General features: G+C 57.0%; 1 protein-coding gene across 8 annotated transcripts in view; it reads right to left on the bottom strand.

Annotated features, from left to right (window-relative positions):
- Positions 1 to 3,176: 3,176 nt before the first annotated feature.
- Positions 3,177 to 15,739, bottom strand: part of NAP1L4 (nucleosome assembly protein 1 like 4) — a 31,384-nt gene continuing 18,821 nt past the window's right edge. For 4 of the 8 annotated variants that reach the window (XM_081280896.1, XM_081280894.1, XM_081280900.1 and 1 more), the window contains exons 9-15: positions 14,396 to 14,535; positions 13,114 to 13,259; positions 12,047 to 12,069; positions 11,521 to 11,658; positions 9,369 to 9,398; positions 8,968 to 9,024; positions 3,177 to 4,117 (exon numbers count right to left, since the gene is read on the bottom strand). In XM_081280896.1, the coding sequence (XP_081137022.1) occupies positions 4,079 to 4,117; positions 8,968 to 9,024; positions 9,369 to 9,398; positions 11,521 to 11,658; positions 12,047 to 12,069; positions 13,114 to 13,259; positions 14,396 to 14,535 (573 nt within the window). In that variant the 3' untranslated portion in view covers positions 3,177 to 4,078. Of the gene's footprint in view, positions 4,118 to 7,340; positions 7,379 to 8,967; positions 9,025 to 9,368; positions 9,399 to 11,520; positions 11,659 to 12,046; positions 12,070 to 13,113; positions 13,260 to 14,395; positions 14,536 to 15,739 lie in introns of all 8 variants that reach the window. The other 4 variants (XM_081280899.1, XM_081280895.1, XM_081280901.1 and 1 more) reach the window with 2 other exon arrangements.

The raw sequence follows: 15,739 nt of genomic DNA, 5'->3' as shown, positions 1-15,739 counted from the left end.
CAGGCAGACAGCCAGAGGCCGGGTTCCCTGGATCAGCTGGCCCTGATGGACATGGCACTGTGAGGGACAGAGATGCCCAACAGCTCTGGCATCTAAATCGCGGACTGTGAGGGCGGAGGCAGACTCTGACCCAGGAGGCCAGGGAGGAGCAGGCTTGGGCACATTCCTGTGTCCCTGGGGAGGCGCCGGCAGGGGTGCCTTCCCCGGCTATCCCTACTGCCTCTCTTGGGAACACAATGACCCCTGGCCCAGCCCATGACTCAGGTTACCTTGCCCCTCAAGTTCACCTTTCCTGACACCTGGGGACCAGGACGTGAGCATCTCTTCTGCATCCCACCCCTCCTCCACACAGTGGGGGCCCTCAGAGGGCCTCTCACTGTCCCCAGCCCTTGTCTCCAGCTGTGTCCAGGCCTAGCCCCGCTCTAGCCTTTTGCTGAATGCACTGAGGGCCCCTTTGTCCCCAGCTCTGCCTCTGAGGTGACCCCAAGAGCAGGGCCTGGAGTGCAACTCACAGCTCCCCTCCCCTACCTCCCTGCAGAGCGGGGAACAGGGGAGGGGGAGCCCCGAAGCCTCCTCTGGCCCCCTGCACAGTGCTCTCCCGGCTCGCCAAGGCCAAGGGCCCAGCCTTCTGCCAGACTGGGAGGGCAGCTGGGGCAGCCCTGACCCTACCAGGGGCCTCCCCACTTCTTGGAGGCAGACGCTGGGGTCTGGGAGTACCAGACTCCTAGGAGCCCAGGAATGCCTGCCCTGGGCACCTGTGTTGGGTTGTCATGGAAAGTGACATCCGGCCACCGCCCTCCCAGAGTGCCGAGTCAGCACGGACCAGGTGGTGACTGGTCACAGTGGTGACAGCCTGGGTCTGCAGGCGGGGCTCTGCTTGGGCACACAGAGGTGGCTCGGTCTCAGTAGGTGGCCGAGGAGGCTGAGAAAGGGCTCCAGGTTCTGCAGCCTGTGCACCCTGGGACAGTGACTTCAAGTCCAAGCCTCCGAGTCCGACTCTCACAAAGTGCCAGGAAAAGGTGCTCAGCAGGTCCGCCAGGGCTCCTGGGGCCTGCCACGAGGTGCCCCAGGCAGGGAGGGGGGTGTCTGCCTCCAGAGGTGCTGGCAGCTGGGAAGGGCCTACAGAGGGCAGAGTCCACCCTGTGGGCAGCGGGTGGCCCTGCAGGCAGGGAGCCAAGGACGCCCATAGCGGGGATGTGTCCTCTGGCAATGTGAGGACCAAGGAGGGCTCCCTCCAGCTGTTGGGGCTAGAGGCAGAAGGCAGAGATGGCCAGGCCTCCCACAGCCTGTCCCAGCGCTCCCCTGAACCCTCCTCCCCAGCAGGACTCAGAGCCAAACAGGTTAGGGGTGGGGGCAGATGGACCCACTGCGGGAGGCCCAGGGGCTCACCACCCACACCACAGCCGCTCCCTCTTGGCATTACACCCAACTCCCACCTCAGAGCAACTCCAGATCCCGGCAGGAGAGGGGGCTGGGCTCACTGGGGCCAGATCTGACCATTCTGGTGAGCAATGGGCAGCAGAGGGCCAGGCTGGTGGACTTGGTCTCCTGGGATCCTTTCTCTGGGCATGGGATGCCAGGAGCTGCAGGGGAGGTCAGGGGTCAGGCCTCTGCGGGACCCCTGCCGTAGGTAAACAGGTGGCAGCCCATACACAGACAGGCCACAGGGCAAGGTGACTTCATAGACACACCTTCACTGAGCCCCTTCTGAGTGTCTCTGCTGACTGGGGGCACCCACGTCCCCATTGCTCAGTGCTCCCCAGCCCTGCCCAGCTGCCAGGCCGTTCCCATGGACTCCCTGCCCCGAGCTGACCAGAGGCTGTGTGGAAGCTCTAGTGCGGTGCTCAGCTGGGGTCTGAAGTGCCTCACTGGTTGCACCTGTGACACAGGAGACCCAGGCCTGAGGGACACAGCTCCCCAGGAGGTGACTGCTAGGGGCAAGCATGTGGGGATAGACTGGAGCACTTCCCGGTGTCCTGGGAAGGAAGGCCCTTGGAAAGAGCACTGTGCCAGCCTGGGTTGGGGACGTCCTCAAGAGAAGTTGGGCGGGCAGGCTCTGAGGAACCCCAGCACAGCCTGAGGCCACCCTGGAATTCTCCCCTGAATCTCTTGTTCCCCAATAAAAGGCTACTCCCCGGCGTGTTCGCTCTCTCTCTCTCCTGCTAGCCCTGAGTAATCCTCGCTGCCCTGCTGGGCGGCTAGAGGTGGGAACCAGAGAGGGGAGCCGTCTCGGACCTAGCAATAGAAATAAGGTAACTGTCTGTGTGTTTTATTTCGATCTCTTCTAACTTTATGCCTAGAACCTCATTAATGAAACCACTGCGCAGGCCGCGTGGCAGAAGCAAGGGCCACCCCAGAAGGAGTTCCCTCACCGCCTGCCCTCTGCCCAGTTCCCTCCAGTCCCGTCCTCCTGGTGCCTTTCAGAGAGGGCTCTACAGCAGCACCCGGGACACCAGGACATCACGGAACCCAGCTGGCCTGCTGCTAGGGCATGCCACGCAGGAGGCCCCGGTGTGCTTCAATCTGCCTGACCCCCACCAGGTGGCCCGTCCTCATGTGCAGACCCTGGACATGCGGCTCCACCAATGCCCGACACTCTGCTGCTTACTACCAGCCCGAGGCAGCCTCTCCCCAGCTCTCCCTGCCCCCAGCGTGAGGCTGAGTGTCCCCTGAGAGTTGAGTGTGGCCAGTGGATGACAACGTCCAGGAGCTGGAGGGGCCAGGCTTGCAGAGTAGCCCTCAGCACAGCTGTGACCAGGGCAGCCAGGCCATGGAGGCTTCCTCCCTAGCGCTGCAACCATTCCTATGAAAGTCACCCAGGCACAGCATTCTGCGCAGTGACTTCTGTTCTTGAAATGACTTGTGAGCCACATACTCAAAAGCAGGCTCTGGAGACCCGACCACTCTGGGCCACCAGGGAGTATGGGCAACACCCTGAGGACCTTTCCAAGGGCACTCCAGCCATAGAGCAGAAGGGTCAGCGGGTTGGTCTGCCTTCTGGGACACCGCCCCTGTCCCACAGGCGGCCAGGTGAGGCCAAGCTGCCTTGAGTACTTCACAGGAGGGGGATGAGAAAGGGGTGCAGTGGGCCTTGGGGGCCGGCGCAGGAGACGACAGGCCTGCTGGCCCACCACACAGGTGGGTCGCCGCACAGAAGACTCCACACAGCGTCTGCCTCGTGTTTCACAACTTTAATAGAATATTCTAACTATTCTGTACAAATTGAAAACACCGTATTCAGGTACAAATGTGTTATCAGGTAAGGCTGCGCACTCTACACGCCTGGTCACGGCTGTCCCCGGCTGCCAGAGACCAGCACCACCACATACTTGGAAACCTCACACCAGCTGCTGACTGGTCAACCAGACCCAGGGCTTTAAGACAGGATGAGTGGTGGGGTGAGAGGTGGGGTTACTCAGAAAACAACACGTGACCTCCACTGTTGCCCACTCCCCTACAGAGGGGACGAGGACCCTGGCCCTCTGGCCGCCGCCCGTCCCAACAGCAGCACCAGGTAGGTCTGTGTGTCACAGGACCAGCTCCTGCCCTCAGCAGAGTAGCAGGAAGCAGTGCTCCCACCAGCACACCCTCTGGCCAAGCCACCAGCCGGGAATTACTATGGCAAGGATAAGTAACAGTGTGAGTTCAAAGTCCTCCAAGCATCAATGAATAAATAAATATGAGGATGGGCCCCTAAGCTCCTGCCTCAGAGGTGTGCACAACCCACCCGACCCCTAGAGACTACAACGCAAGAGAACACTCTAAGAACTGGGACGGCCGGCGCCAGGGCTGCGGCGGCTCTGAGCAGGCTTGTGGCGGCAACGGGGTGGGCTCCTCAGATCAGGGGGCCTGGGAGGCAGGCAGGCCCTCCGCCCGGCTCCACCCACGGGGTCTACAGCCCCTGGGGTCCTGGAGTGCGCTGTCGCCACCGTACAAGTTAAGCAAAACAAGGAGGGAAAGGAAAAGTCAAGGTCATGCACTTGAAAGCGCGTTAGATGTCGTGAGCACTGTCCACCTGCTGCAGCAGGACCAGGCCCGTCCTGACAGCGGCCATGGGCGCCACCCGCGCCGCGGTCTCTCACTGCTGCTTGCACTCCGCTGGCTGGCTGGGTTCTTTCTGCAAGGAGAGGAGAGAGGACTTGGAGAGGCCAAAGCCACGTGGCTCGCTCACCAAGCGCCTCCAACCCACACGCGACCAAGACCCGGGAGCTCCCCACCTGACAAGAGGGCTGCGGGACTAAACCCAGGGGCACTCTACCACTGAGCTGCACCCCGGCCCTCTGGGTTTCTAAGACAGGACCCAAGTCTCCCAGGCTGGCATGGGACTTCCACCCTCCTGCCTCAGCCTCCCAGCTGCTGACGTGACAGGTGTGGCCACGGAGCCCAGCTACTTTGTCTTGGAGACATGGTGTTCTGACTCCCGCTGGATTAGACTAGAGGGTCTCCCAAGGCCACAGGTTAATTATCTGCACAGGGCTCCATGTAAGACAGGGGGCCCGCCCTACTGCCCATCCAACAGGCCTCACGGCTGAGGTGCAGTCCTGGCCATGAACCTCAGCGGGAAAGCGTCCTGCATAGAGGGGCTGCTTTTCTCACTAGCTGGGAATGGCGTCCAAGCAATTCACACCCCAGCAGCCAAGGGTGCACCCACAGGTGATGAGGGGCTCACCACCTGTGGGTGAGCTCGCCCACGCCCAGTCTCAGCAGTGGGAAATTCTGCCCTCCTGTACAGTCACCAGGAAATGCATCCCTGCCTGAGGGGCAGGTTGACTCACTCCCAGATCACACACCTCCCAAGCCCACCCAGAACCCCAGGAACACAGCGTAGAGGTGAGTACAGCCTAAGAAACGATGATGATCTCACACTACTACTTCTGAGCTGGGATATTTGTCAATCTGTAACACAATTCGTGGCAGCAAAGATTTTAAAAACTTTACTCTGACAATAACTCGATAAGCCTCAATGTCTAGGAAAGGCCTGTGCCATGTGGTTCAAAGGAATGTGTGGTGAGGGCTGGTGGTCATGCCTGTAATCCCAGTAACCCCAGCCACTTGAGCTGAGGCAAGAGGATGGTAAGGTGAAAGGCCAGTGTGTGCAACGTATGGAGACTGTTTCAAAACAGAAAATAAAAAGTGTTGGGATACAGCTTAGTGGTAAAGTGCCCCCTGGCTCAATCTCCAGTACCACCCAAACCAAACCCAATTGCTAAAAAACATCGAAGATAAGCCTATCCATTGGGTTACAGTTCATGCTTTGAGAAGTCACTTAAAGGATAGAAAGTACACATTACAGATGCATAAAAGCATCAAGGAAAAACCTCAGTCCCTGGTCTAAATTGCAACCCACCCTCCAATTTTCTGCCTGGCACAATGACAAGCTGCTCTAGGAGGCAGATCACCCTTCCTAAGCCTCACCTGCCCAGCAGGCTGCCCAAGGAACCCAAGCCCAGCCTCACACCTAGGCCAAAAAGACGTAATTGAGTGCTGTCAGTCTGTCCAGGCTGAACCCAGCGGTGGCCCAACACAGAAGACTGTGGGGAAGTGGGGGTGCCCTGTGTAGGTGCAGTCAGAGCAGGACATCCGTGTGTGCTGCCACATTGGGACTGGGCTAGGAAACAGAAACCAGGCTCTAGGGTGCAGGTGGGGGTACAGCTTCTGTCCAGCATGCAGAAGGCTCTGGGTTCTACCCCAGGCACTGCAAATAAAAGAAAGCCATTCAACAGGTTCTGCAGGGAGAACTAGGGCTCTGAGCGGATGGAGTCTCCACATACCTATGCACGCGTGAATCAAACCCAGTGTCACATAACACAGAGTTCTGTGTCATTTAGCCTATGGCACACCAGTGAATCCATGTTAATTTTCAAACAGAATGTGCATCTACTGCTCTTAAATAAAACCAAGACTGAGGCGGGAGGATTCCAAGGTTGAGGTCAGCCTGGGTAATTTAGCCAGACCCTATCTCAAAATAAAAAGGCTGGGGATGTGGCTCAGGGCTACAGTGTACATGCTTGGTGTGCGAGAGGACTTGGGTTCCATTTACTCAAAACAAAGAAAACACAAAAACCCCACTGGCTTGGTTGCAGATGACAGTTCTGAGGGAGGACAATGAGTGGGCCTCGCTGGTGCTGGGCCTCCAGGTCTGAGGAGCCGCCTTCCCTCTGGGCATGAGGACAGCTGCGACCCAACCCTGCTGGGCTACGGAGCCATGAAGCACCCAGCTCCTGCAGGTGGGCAAGAAGAACTCTGGGAATGGGTTTCATTCGCCATGTGTACGTCACACACAGGCATAGACTAAGTGCACCTCAACTGAGTGTCCTGCACGTCAATTTATTTTTTTGTATTTTTTGGTACTGGGGATCAAACCTGGGGCCCTGCGCATACTGGGCCATAGACCAAGTGCTCCACACCCAGCACCCGCACGTCACTACCTCTGATCAGAGCTTGCTCACTCAATGCCAACACGACTGCTCAGAAGGGAGCCAATGTTCTCAAAGGCAGTCACCTGACCAGACCCTGCCCACCATGGGACTCCTGCAGCTGGGCTTCTGGGATACCCGTCAGGCCAAGGGAGGGTAAAGCCAGGCCACTAACACAGCCGGCTACACCAGCTGCACCAAGGACAGGGGCCACAGCCAAGTGGCCATAGGCCCCTGGGGAGAACACGCTCAACACTGATGGACGACATGCACTTGGCCAGGCTCAGGGCACCAGGTCCAGGGCTCCCCTGGTAAACCAAAGTCTGCCTATGCCAACGGGCAGGGGCTCTGCTGTGACTTCTTGCTCCCGCCTTTCCTCTTCCTCAGGGGAGGGTCTGGTGCATGGCAAGGATCTCTGCCAACCCCAGTGCCACCACCTCGGCGGCCAAGGGAGCTTCCAGGTTGAACATGGGTGGAGGCAGCTCCCAATGGCTCACTTCCACCTATGACTGCTTCTGTTCTACTGCCAGCATTTGACCCGTCTCCACAGCGGTGCGGCTGGGGACAACAGGTGTGTCAGGGCCATTCTGATTCTGCAAAATGCTGACCCCTGGGGCTGCCTGTTGTGGTCCCTCCTGAATAGCAGTACCACCATCACTAGCAATGCCCCTAGGCCTCAGGGCCACTCCTTCACCAGCAGTGCCACCCAGGGCTCAGGAAGATGCCAGATGTAGCTTCTGCCTGTTGGTTTTCCAAGACCAGCCACGGGCCCTGCACAAAGCACTCCCCACGGGAAGCCCGTGCACCCTGCAGCACACCACGTATGCCAGGAGGGCGACTTTCTGTGTCCCCCAGGTCCAAGCATCACACGGCAAAGTACAGACCAGCAGTTTGGAAGTTAGGTACGAATGGATTCCACCTTACCTAGGAACGTATGAATGATTAACAGACAAAAATTACACCTAAATGGGGAAAAAAATTGAAAGGAACCGTCAGCATGAAAGAAAACGAAATGCACAAAATTATACAGGAAGAGACAGCCACGAATCTCCTAACACAGAAGGGCCGCGGAGTGCTGGACGTGGGCAACTCAACGCAGCAGAGCTGTCCCTCTAGCAGGCCAGCACAGTGCCCGGTTCCAGAGCCTGGTCACCCCAACACCAGCCACACCCCCCATCCTGGCCTTACAGACACCCTGGATAGGTGCACGTGAAGGGACAGAGACAGGGCACCGTGAGCCAAGGACCGCGGACAACTCAGGAATGTGGTGGAGAGCCCATCAGCCATCAGTGCCCCAGCCACGCCCCATCCCGGGCAGCGAAACCAGGCTGCAGGGGTCAGCATGGGACTCGCTCCATGCTGACCACCTGGAGCCACCTGGTAGATGCTCCTTCAGAAACGGGCATGGGAAGAGACAGAAGGGAGGACATGACACGGGAGAAGAAACGAAGGAACAGAGCCTGCAGAACAGTGACACAAGTACCACACAGGCCACGGAACGGAGGACAGGGACTGGCAGGGGTCTCCAGTCCTGCCCTCTACCCACATCAGACCATGTGCTCACCTGGCCAATCACACACCTGCCTCAGGCCAGACACACGCCCACAGGGCAGCCACACATCCTGGCTCCCACAAGTGGACTTCGGCTGGGAGCCCATCACCCACGGCCAAGCACACTGTAGCGCAGAGCCTGTGGCTCACAGGGCAACCTTTACGGGAGGGGCGCCCCCCAAGCTCGCCGGATGGTATTTGTGAAGCCTGTTTCTGAGAAGCCCTTCTCCACCCTCCTGAGGGATCCACTATGTGCACGTGCTCCTCTCAATGTCGGCCCAGCACCCTAAGCTTCGAGGGCACACTCTACCCAGGCGAACAGCACAGACAGGGAAGGACAGCTAGTCGGAGACAGGCCCCGGAAACACCAGGTGCCGGCACAGCCCACAGCCCACAGCCCACCCTGTGCTCAGAGGTGCCCACAGCTCAGCCCTGCACCAATGCAGCTCTGGATGGTGGTGTGTGCCCGAGGCCCCAGGAGGACCAGGTCCAGGCAAACCAGGGGCCGCTCTCTCGCCTTCCCTTTAAATCTCCTCAGTGAACTCTGTCGTTTATCAAGGCTACCTGAGACACGTCTAGACACCTGCGCTGTCTTCTCAATACCCTCAGCCCAAGGACAGCTAGGTGATGTCCTCGCGTCCACTGTTCTGCCTCTGAGCCCCCTCCTCACATCTCTCCCCACCACACCCAAGCGGGCCGAGTGGTTAGTTTAATCATCCCCGAGAGGTGAGATCTGGAGTTAAAGGTGCGCAGCTGATGGAGTCTGCAGGTGAGACACAGCTGCAGGAAGGCCTGAGGCTCTCTCCTGAACACCTGTACTAAACCTGTCACCAAGGGTCCAGATAGCTCCTCATCCCAGTGTTTTCCTGACACATTTTAAGTGTTCTCAGTAGAAAATCACACACACAACTACATGCACCGCCACTGCCCCGAAGTGGGGAGCATCGGTCCAAGTCCAGCAGTGCAGCACTGCTGGGTCAGGGGCCTCAGGATGACTGACCTTGGGGGTAACTTCGGCATCATCCTCGTCTTCTCCCTCCTCGTCACCTTCCAATTCCTGTGTGAAAAGGAGTGAGTCAGCCAGGAGTGTCAACTGCAGGCTGGACTTCCCAGAGTCCACTATGCAGAAGCAACGCTGTTTCAGAAGGACGGTGTGGGTGGCACTGCCCACCAGGGCTGCTCTCCTCCCCTGGAGGCAAGCCGTTTGGGGCGTCTCCTCCTCAGATAACCCAGCAAGGCACACGCTTCTTTACAGGGAGGTGACAGCCCTTCAGGAACTTCTCTAAGGCACATCTTCATAAGCCAACTGCTGGTCAAAGGTACCCCATGGGGAGAGGGCACCATGTGGCCTGCGACTCACACCGTGAGGGAAGGATGACATTTCCTGCCTGGGTTCCTTACCTCCTCCTCTCCTTCCTCGCCTTCTTCAAACTGGAGGGGGAGAAAATGAAAAAGCCTTTTCAGGTGTGGAAAACCACGGTCACGCTGCCCTAGACGCCAGCCCCCACCAAGCGCCCCCACCAGTCTGGCCTGGAGAGCAGACGCCCAGCTGCTGTGCGGTGCTGGCCCCCCAGCGACTCGGAGGCAGGTGTGCGGCTGCCTGGGTTCTGGGACGCGCACCAGCTGCTTGGAGGGGGCCAGGTGCTCATGAGCTCTGCATTTTCCTAGGATGTGGGAAACCTAAATTCACTCAAAGACCAGAGGTAAGGATGGGGAGGGCTACCCAGGGAGCTGCCAGCAAGCGCCTGCTGGACCCAGGGCCCACTGTGGTCTTCATGCTGAAGCAGGGCTGCCAGGAACAGGTGTCTGCAGCGTGATGAGTTAAATGACTGCTAGCATAATTCTATCACACGCAGGCACTTTGGTACCTTTTCATACCTCACGCAAGGGGCAAAGTGGCCTTGATCCAGTGCAATAAGCCCTGGTGTTCCACCCTACAGTCAGCTGGAGGAGGACCTCCGCTTACAGCCAGCTGTCCTGGTCGACGCGGCCTCCACCCAACGCACAGCTGGTCAGACTCAGATTCAAGCTCCACACGGGACAGAGGCAAAGGTGAATGCAACCCCATGGCTGCGGGCTGCAGAGCTACGGCACCTGGCATGGGCCAGACTTCCCGGGCACAGACATCCCTCGGGCACTGCATAGCAACTGAGGAAACTGGCTACAGAGAGACGTGATTCCTCCTCTTTCCTCAGTGGCAGTGGGTGACTTGCACCTTACACTTTAGAAAGCCTCACATGAAGAACTTCATGCACCAAGTCCCCAAGATCCAAGCACCAGCCTCTCAGGCTTAGGGAACCTACCCAGCGGAGGCTCCGGTGTGGGCCTGAGGCCCATCGAACCAAGCATACCACTGCCCTTCCTCCCGCACTGAACATCCACAAGGCACTTCTTACACCAGCACCTGCTAAAACCCAAATGCCTGGCACGAGGGGCGTCATTGCCATCAGCTCCTTTTATAGAGGAGGACACTAAGGTACAGGCACACCATGACTAAGAGGAGGAAAAGGACTCATCTAAGGAGCTGGGCAGGAGCTGGTCCTTCTAAGCTCAGCAGAAGCAAACACCGCCCACAGGGCCTTTCAAATCCATGGGTTCACGATTAAGAGCCGAAGACCTGACTTGCAGTGAGCTTTCCAACGTCCACTACCCTTACCCTTACACTAACTAAACACTACTGCCTTGGTCACAAGAGTCATTTTCAAGGCATCAAAACAACGGCCCCTGTGGTCAGTCCAGCCACACTGGATAGAGCAGGCACATTTCCATGTTAAAGGAAAACACTACTGGAAAGCGCTAGTCAAGACTCCAAGTGACCACCAGGAGCTGGGACCTACATTTCTGCAGCAGCTTTGGGCCTTAGGAACCCAACACTGAGCTGAGTGTCCATGTGTCCTCACACTGACCACCTTCATCCTTGGCCGGGCAGCTGTATTTTACAAGTCAAACATGAGTCTAAGACCGCCCTCCCAACACACAAGACTGGCCCGTCCTCCTGCCACTGCCAGAGGACCCTCAGTACACAGGGAGGTGGGAAGTGGGCCAGGCCCCTGGATCCTCACTGAGCTCCTGCCCCTATAGGAAGCCTCAGCAACCTCGGGAGGGAGGGAGCCTGAACTCTGCAGGCAGATAGCAGAGGCTGCACAGCCAATCACACCCAGCACCTGAGACCACTAGGAGCAACCCAGGCCTCGGCCACCACTGATGGCTTCTAGCAAAGCACAAGGCCTGCCTGTGGGAGCAGAGGTCTCTGTTTGACTGTCCTACCCCAGCTAGAATGGGTCCACTGCCAAGGCCAGACCTCCCTGAGGCGGCCTTCCACAGGGCACGGTGGGGAGAGTCAGCAAGCAGGCCAACCAGGTGATGGGGGTCAACAGCCTCAGAAACCTGCTTTCCTTGCAGCTCCTTCTAGGAGCCCCCTTCTCCTGTTTCCCAGACATAGGAGACCAGTGGGGCCCATGCCACTGTCCAGGTGCCATGCAAATCTGAGGCTCGCAGGCCTTCTCTGCATGCACATCCCCAGAGCCTAGGTACCCAAGACAGCCCACCCCACCTGTCCCCAGCCACACACATTGTCGTCATCCTCGATGGCCTCCCCAGTGAAGTAAAGCACAGCCCGAGGCACAATCCGCTCACGGAAGAAGTGTCCAATCTCAAAATCGGAGGCTAACGTGAACTCAGAATCTTCATCCTGAGAGGGAAAGGCCAACACGTTAGCTCATTTCAGTGGGATAAACACTCCATCCCCCTCCCTTCTGGTTTATTGGACTTCAAACACCAAATTTCTGCACTTCTGGGTGATGGCTACCACATACAAAAGCCACTCAAAATGAGCTTAGGCATTTCCAAAGTGGGCCTATGGCTCTTTTCCTGCCCACAGGTTTCAGAGTAGAGGGTATCAGAGCCCCAGGGGGAATGGGCTGGACAGAAGGACAATGTCTATTCCTAAAGCCAAGGTGGAGAGCCACCCCCAGGTGCGAGAACTTCACATGAACCCCAGGGCCTATGGGAGCGGGAATGGATTAGAAAGGGCAGGCAGTCCCCCAGGAAATAAAGACTTCTGACAACACACATCTTACCAGTGATTCTCCATCACCCGAGGCTAGAAAAAGAAAAGGCAAAGCAAGTCTGAGTTACACTGACAACCAAGTCTTAAACCCAGAGGAGAAAGCTCCATCGACCGGTACAGAACAGACAGTTGGCAGCCGAGGGAGCCTTGGCCATCTCACCCACTTCTGACGCTGCCCCAGGCCCGTCTGCTCTGCCCAGTCATGGGCTGCTGCCCAAACTTCCGCAGAAAAGGCCAAGGTTCAGAAAAGCAGGGCAGAGTCTAAAGGGTCACTAGGAGGAAAGCCTATGAGGGTTCAGACAGGCCACTTGGTGCATTTATGCCACAAAGGGATTTAACTTGTGCCCTGCAGAACTCTATGTGCTGCTAGGTACAACGGCCATGCTGCTGTCCCAGCAACTTGGGAGGCCGCATCAGAAGGACGGTGAGTTCCAGGTCAGCCTAGGCAACTTACTGAAACCCTGTCTCAAAGTAAAAAAAGAATGGGAGATATAGCTCAGTAGTCAAGTACCCAGGGTAGAATCCCTAGCTCAGTAGTCAAGTGCTGGAGGTGGAATCTCTAGTACCAAGAAAAAGAGAAAAAAAAAAAAAAACCCACAAAAAAGCGAAGTTGGTGGTGATGCAGAACCAACCCTCGCACCATGTGCATGACATGCTATGTGCCAATGAGGAGCCAGCGCCAGCTTGTGTCTGACGTGGAGGCAGGAGGGAAGAGTGTGCTAAGGAAAGGGGCCTGATGATGAGAGGTCAAGAGGGGTCCTGCAGAGTGACCTCTGGCTCCCCAGGGGTGCCCAGGAAGCAGCAGAGGAACAGCCGCGGAGCAGGTGCCCCTTTGGCTTCCCTGAAGTACAGCTATAGGTTCCTGGCTGGGACTAGCTACGCAGATGTAAGAAAAGGCCTATTCTTCCCCTGCGGCTGACACTCCTACTCCACCGCCGCAGACCCTGCCTCTCGCCTGGGCACCAGCGCGACTCGGGGTGCGGCCGCCATTCCCTGCAGAGACAGTTGGGAATACTCCGCGTCACACAGCCACACAACACCGTGTGCAGGACAGAGCCAGCAGCCCTGCCAACAGACCTTTCAGAGGATTGAAGAAGTTGAAAAATGACTCGTTGGGGACTTGCTTAGTGATGGTCCTGACAGTGCCCCGCCCCTTGTGTTTCTGCTTCTTCTTTATGGTCTTGACAGTGACGTTTCTTCCTTTCTTCCAGTCAATGGTGCACCTGCAGGGGAGATGGCCATCGAGTGGTGCCACTCAGGAGAGCCGACATGGGCTCCAGGGCTGGAATCCTGCCTGCTGCTTCGACTTCAGAAAGCAGGAGGGCACCCATCCCCCAGGCGTCCCAAACGGAGCGTGAAAGCGTGTTTTCTGTGTCGAGGCCTCCTCAGGTCTGCACGACAGCAGGACCCTGCCTGCCAACTGCTACCCGAGCCCAGAGCACATGTGGAGTCACGCTCATATACCTGCACTCAAAGTCCTAAGTCAACCAACAGGGACAACCAGTGAGGAACGCAGGGCCTGGGATGTGCCCACCTTTGCCTCTCTGTCATCTTGGACACACATGGCCCTAGTAGCAGCTGAGTGTCATCTATGCAAGAGCACATCTGGGAAGGCCAGGCCCTTCCGCATGAGGGCCTTGCCCTCATCACCCAGTCCTTCAAGCCTAGCGGTATTTTAATAGAGAGTCCCAAACTACTTACACACGGAGATTTTCAACAATAAATATTTGCTTCTAATGCATAAGCATGTTAATTCAAAATAGAACAATTTCCTAAGTCAGAGTCTGTCCTTGGTGGTCTACAGAGATGAAAATCACCCAAGCAAACAGCAGATACGCTGCCAATTTCAAAAGAGACCACTAGAGCAATACTGATCCGCACTGACTTATTCGACAAAACACTCATATGCAGTTTGTTTTGTTCTGTTTTTTTGGTGGTTCTGAAGAATGAACCACCCACCAAGCCTAGCTAAACTGAAGCACACATTTCTAAATGGCAGCTGCTAGGGAGGCTGATACAGGAAGACTGCAAGGTTGGGGCCTTGGTAACCTAGTGAGACTCTGTTTCAAAATAAGATATAGAAAAGGCTGGAGTGTAGCTCAGTGGTAGAGCGCCCTGAGGTCAACCCCTGTACCTGCCCTTCCCAAACAAGTTCAAGTGTTGGTGTCGAGGGAACCCAACCCTCTGCATTCAGATGGCACAAAACCCTGCACGCCCCCTGCATCTGCACGCACTCGCAACCCTGTGCGTTTAAGCAAGTACGAGACTTTGCACATCATTCCTACTACCTTTTTGCCATAACATTCCAAAACTACCTTCTGCTTTTGTTTCAAGGAAAGTCAGGAACGCCTCTTCTTACCCATCGCAGTCCACTATTTCAGGACCTTCAAAGGAGAAGGGGTCGGCCTTGTCGGGCTCTGACTTCATCTTGTACGTTTTCGTCAGGACTGGGTTGGTGAAGTAGTCATTGGGCTCAAAGTGGAACTCTAACACAAAAGACTGAAGCAGAAACTCAGAGTCAGCACCACGTAAAGTCTACCCACCGGCAACAGGGCTCTGTTCTGTGGGCTGGCAGAGAAAGCGGGCAGCACCAAGATGCAGGAGGACAGAGCAGGCCCTCCATTCGGGAAGCCCTGGCAGACCTGGAGGAAACGGGCACCCTGAACAGCAAGTAGAGGTGTGCACAGAGACAGGTGTGGGTGAGGCCAAGCCAGCCAAAGGAAAAGCTCACCCACAAGCCACACAGCTGAAAAACAGAGATGCCCTTCTCTGGGGGTAAAGGGTACAAAAAACACCGCAGGGCAGACGGACTTTCCGGGACAGTGGGCTTACTCCTAGGATGTGCACAGGCTCAGGAGGGACATGGGGCAGGATCCAGATGTTAAGTAAAAAGCCCATTCCCTGACCCTAATCCAAGATTTCCAGGAATTCTGTCTTGCTTGAGGCAACCATCTGGCTGGACACAGTGACATGTCACACCACAGCAATCAGAACAGAGCCTGGTCCTGGCCAAGCTGCTGGACCTAAGTACTTCCGCTCACCGGGACGTGAGGGCAAAGTAGTCAGTGGGAGAGAAGACGGGAAGCCGTGGCAGGAACCGCAGCCCCCGAGGAAACACACCCTCCTGACCAGAAGAGCTCAAAATAAACCCCACGGTGAGGGTGGGCAATGCAAAGTGGGCTGGGGGGCTGCCCAGCACACACCACGCACGCCCTGGGTGCCACTCCCAGCACAGTAAGAGAGGGCAGCTAGCAACAAGCAGTGGTCAGGGAGGCTGCTTCAGATGCCAGCACACTGCTGCTTCTGGTCCCAGCCACTGGCACTTGTGCACAGGTGGAACCGTGTTCCCTCTCCTCCTCACTTCCTTTTGTCACTTCTCCATATCACGTTTCTTCCTATTTTCTAATTTTTCTGACCCTGCTGCCCTTGCTTAATCAAGAGAAAAGAGACCTAAGGTCGGACTGCCCTGACGACCTGCCACAACCTGGCATGCCACCCACCCCAACCCGCCAGCCTCACCCCAACAAAAGAACGTAACCAAAATCAGACCACTTCCCCCAGCAGGGAGAGAGGCAGCTGGGGGCCACTCTTCCACCTCCTCACACCAAGGAGCTGCAAGTGAGTCGTGGCCGACTGGGGAGGGCTGGCACACCTGGGGAAGGTCACACAGAGCCGATGGCCAGAGCCACACAAGCTCCCCAGC

Source organism: Spermophilus citellus, assembly GCF_964194105.1.
Source record: "Spermophilus citellus genome assembly, chromosome: 2".
Lineage (NCBI taxonomy): Eukaryota > Metazoa > Chordata > Mammalia > Rodentia > Sciuridae > Spermophilus > Spermophilus citellus.
Note: the sequence above shows the minus strand (reverse complement) of the source record. Positions and strands in the feature narration are given on the sequence as shown.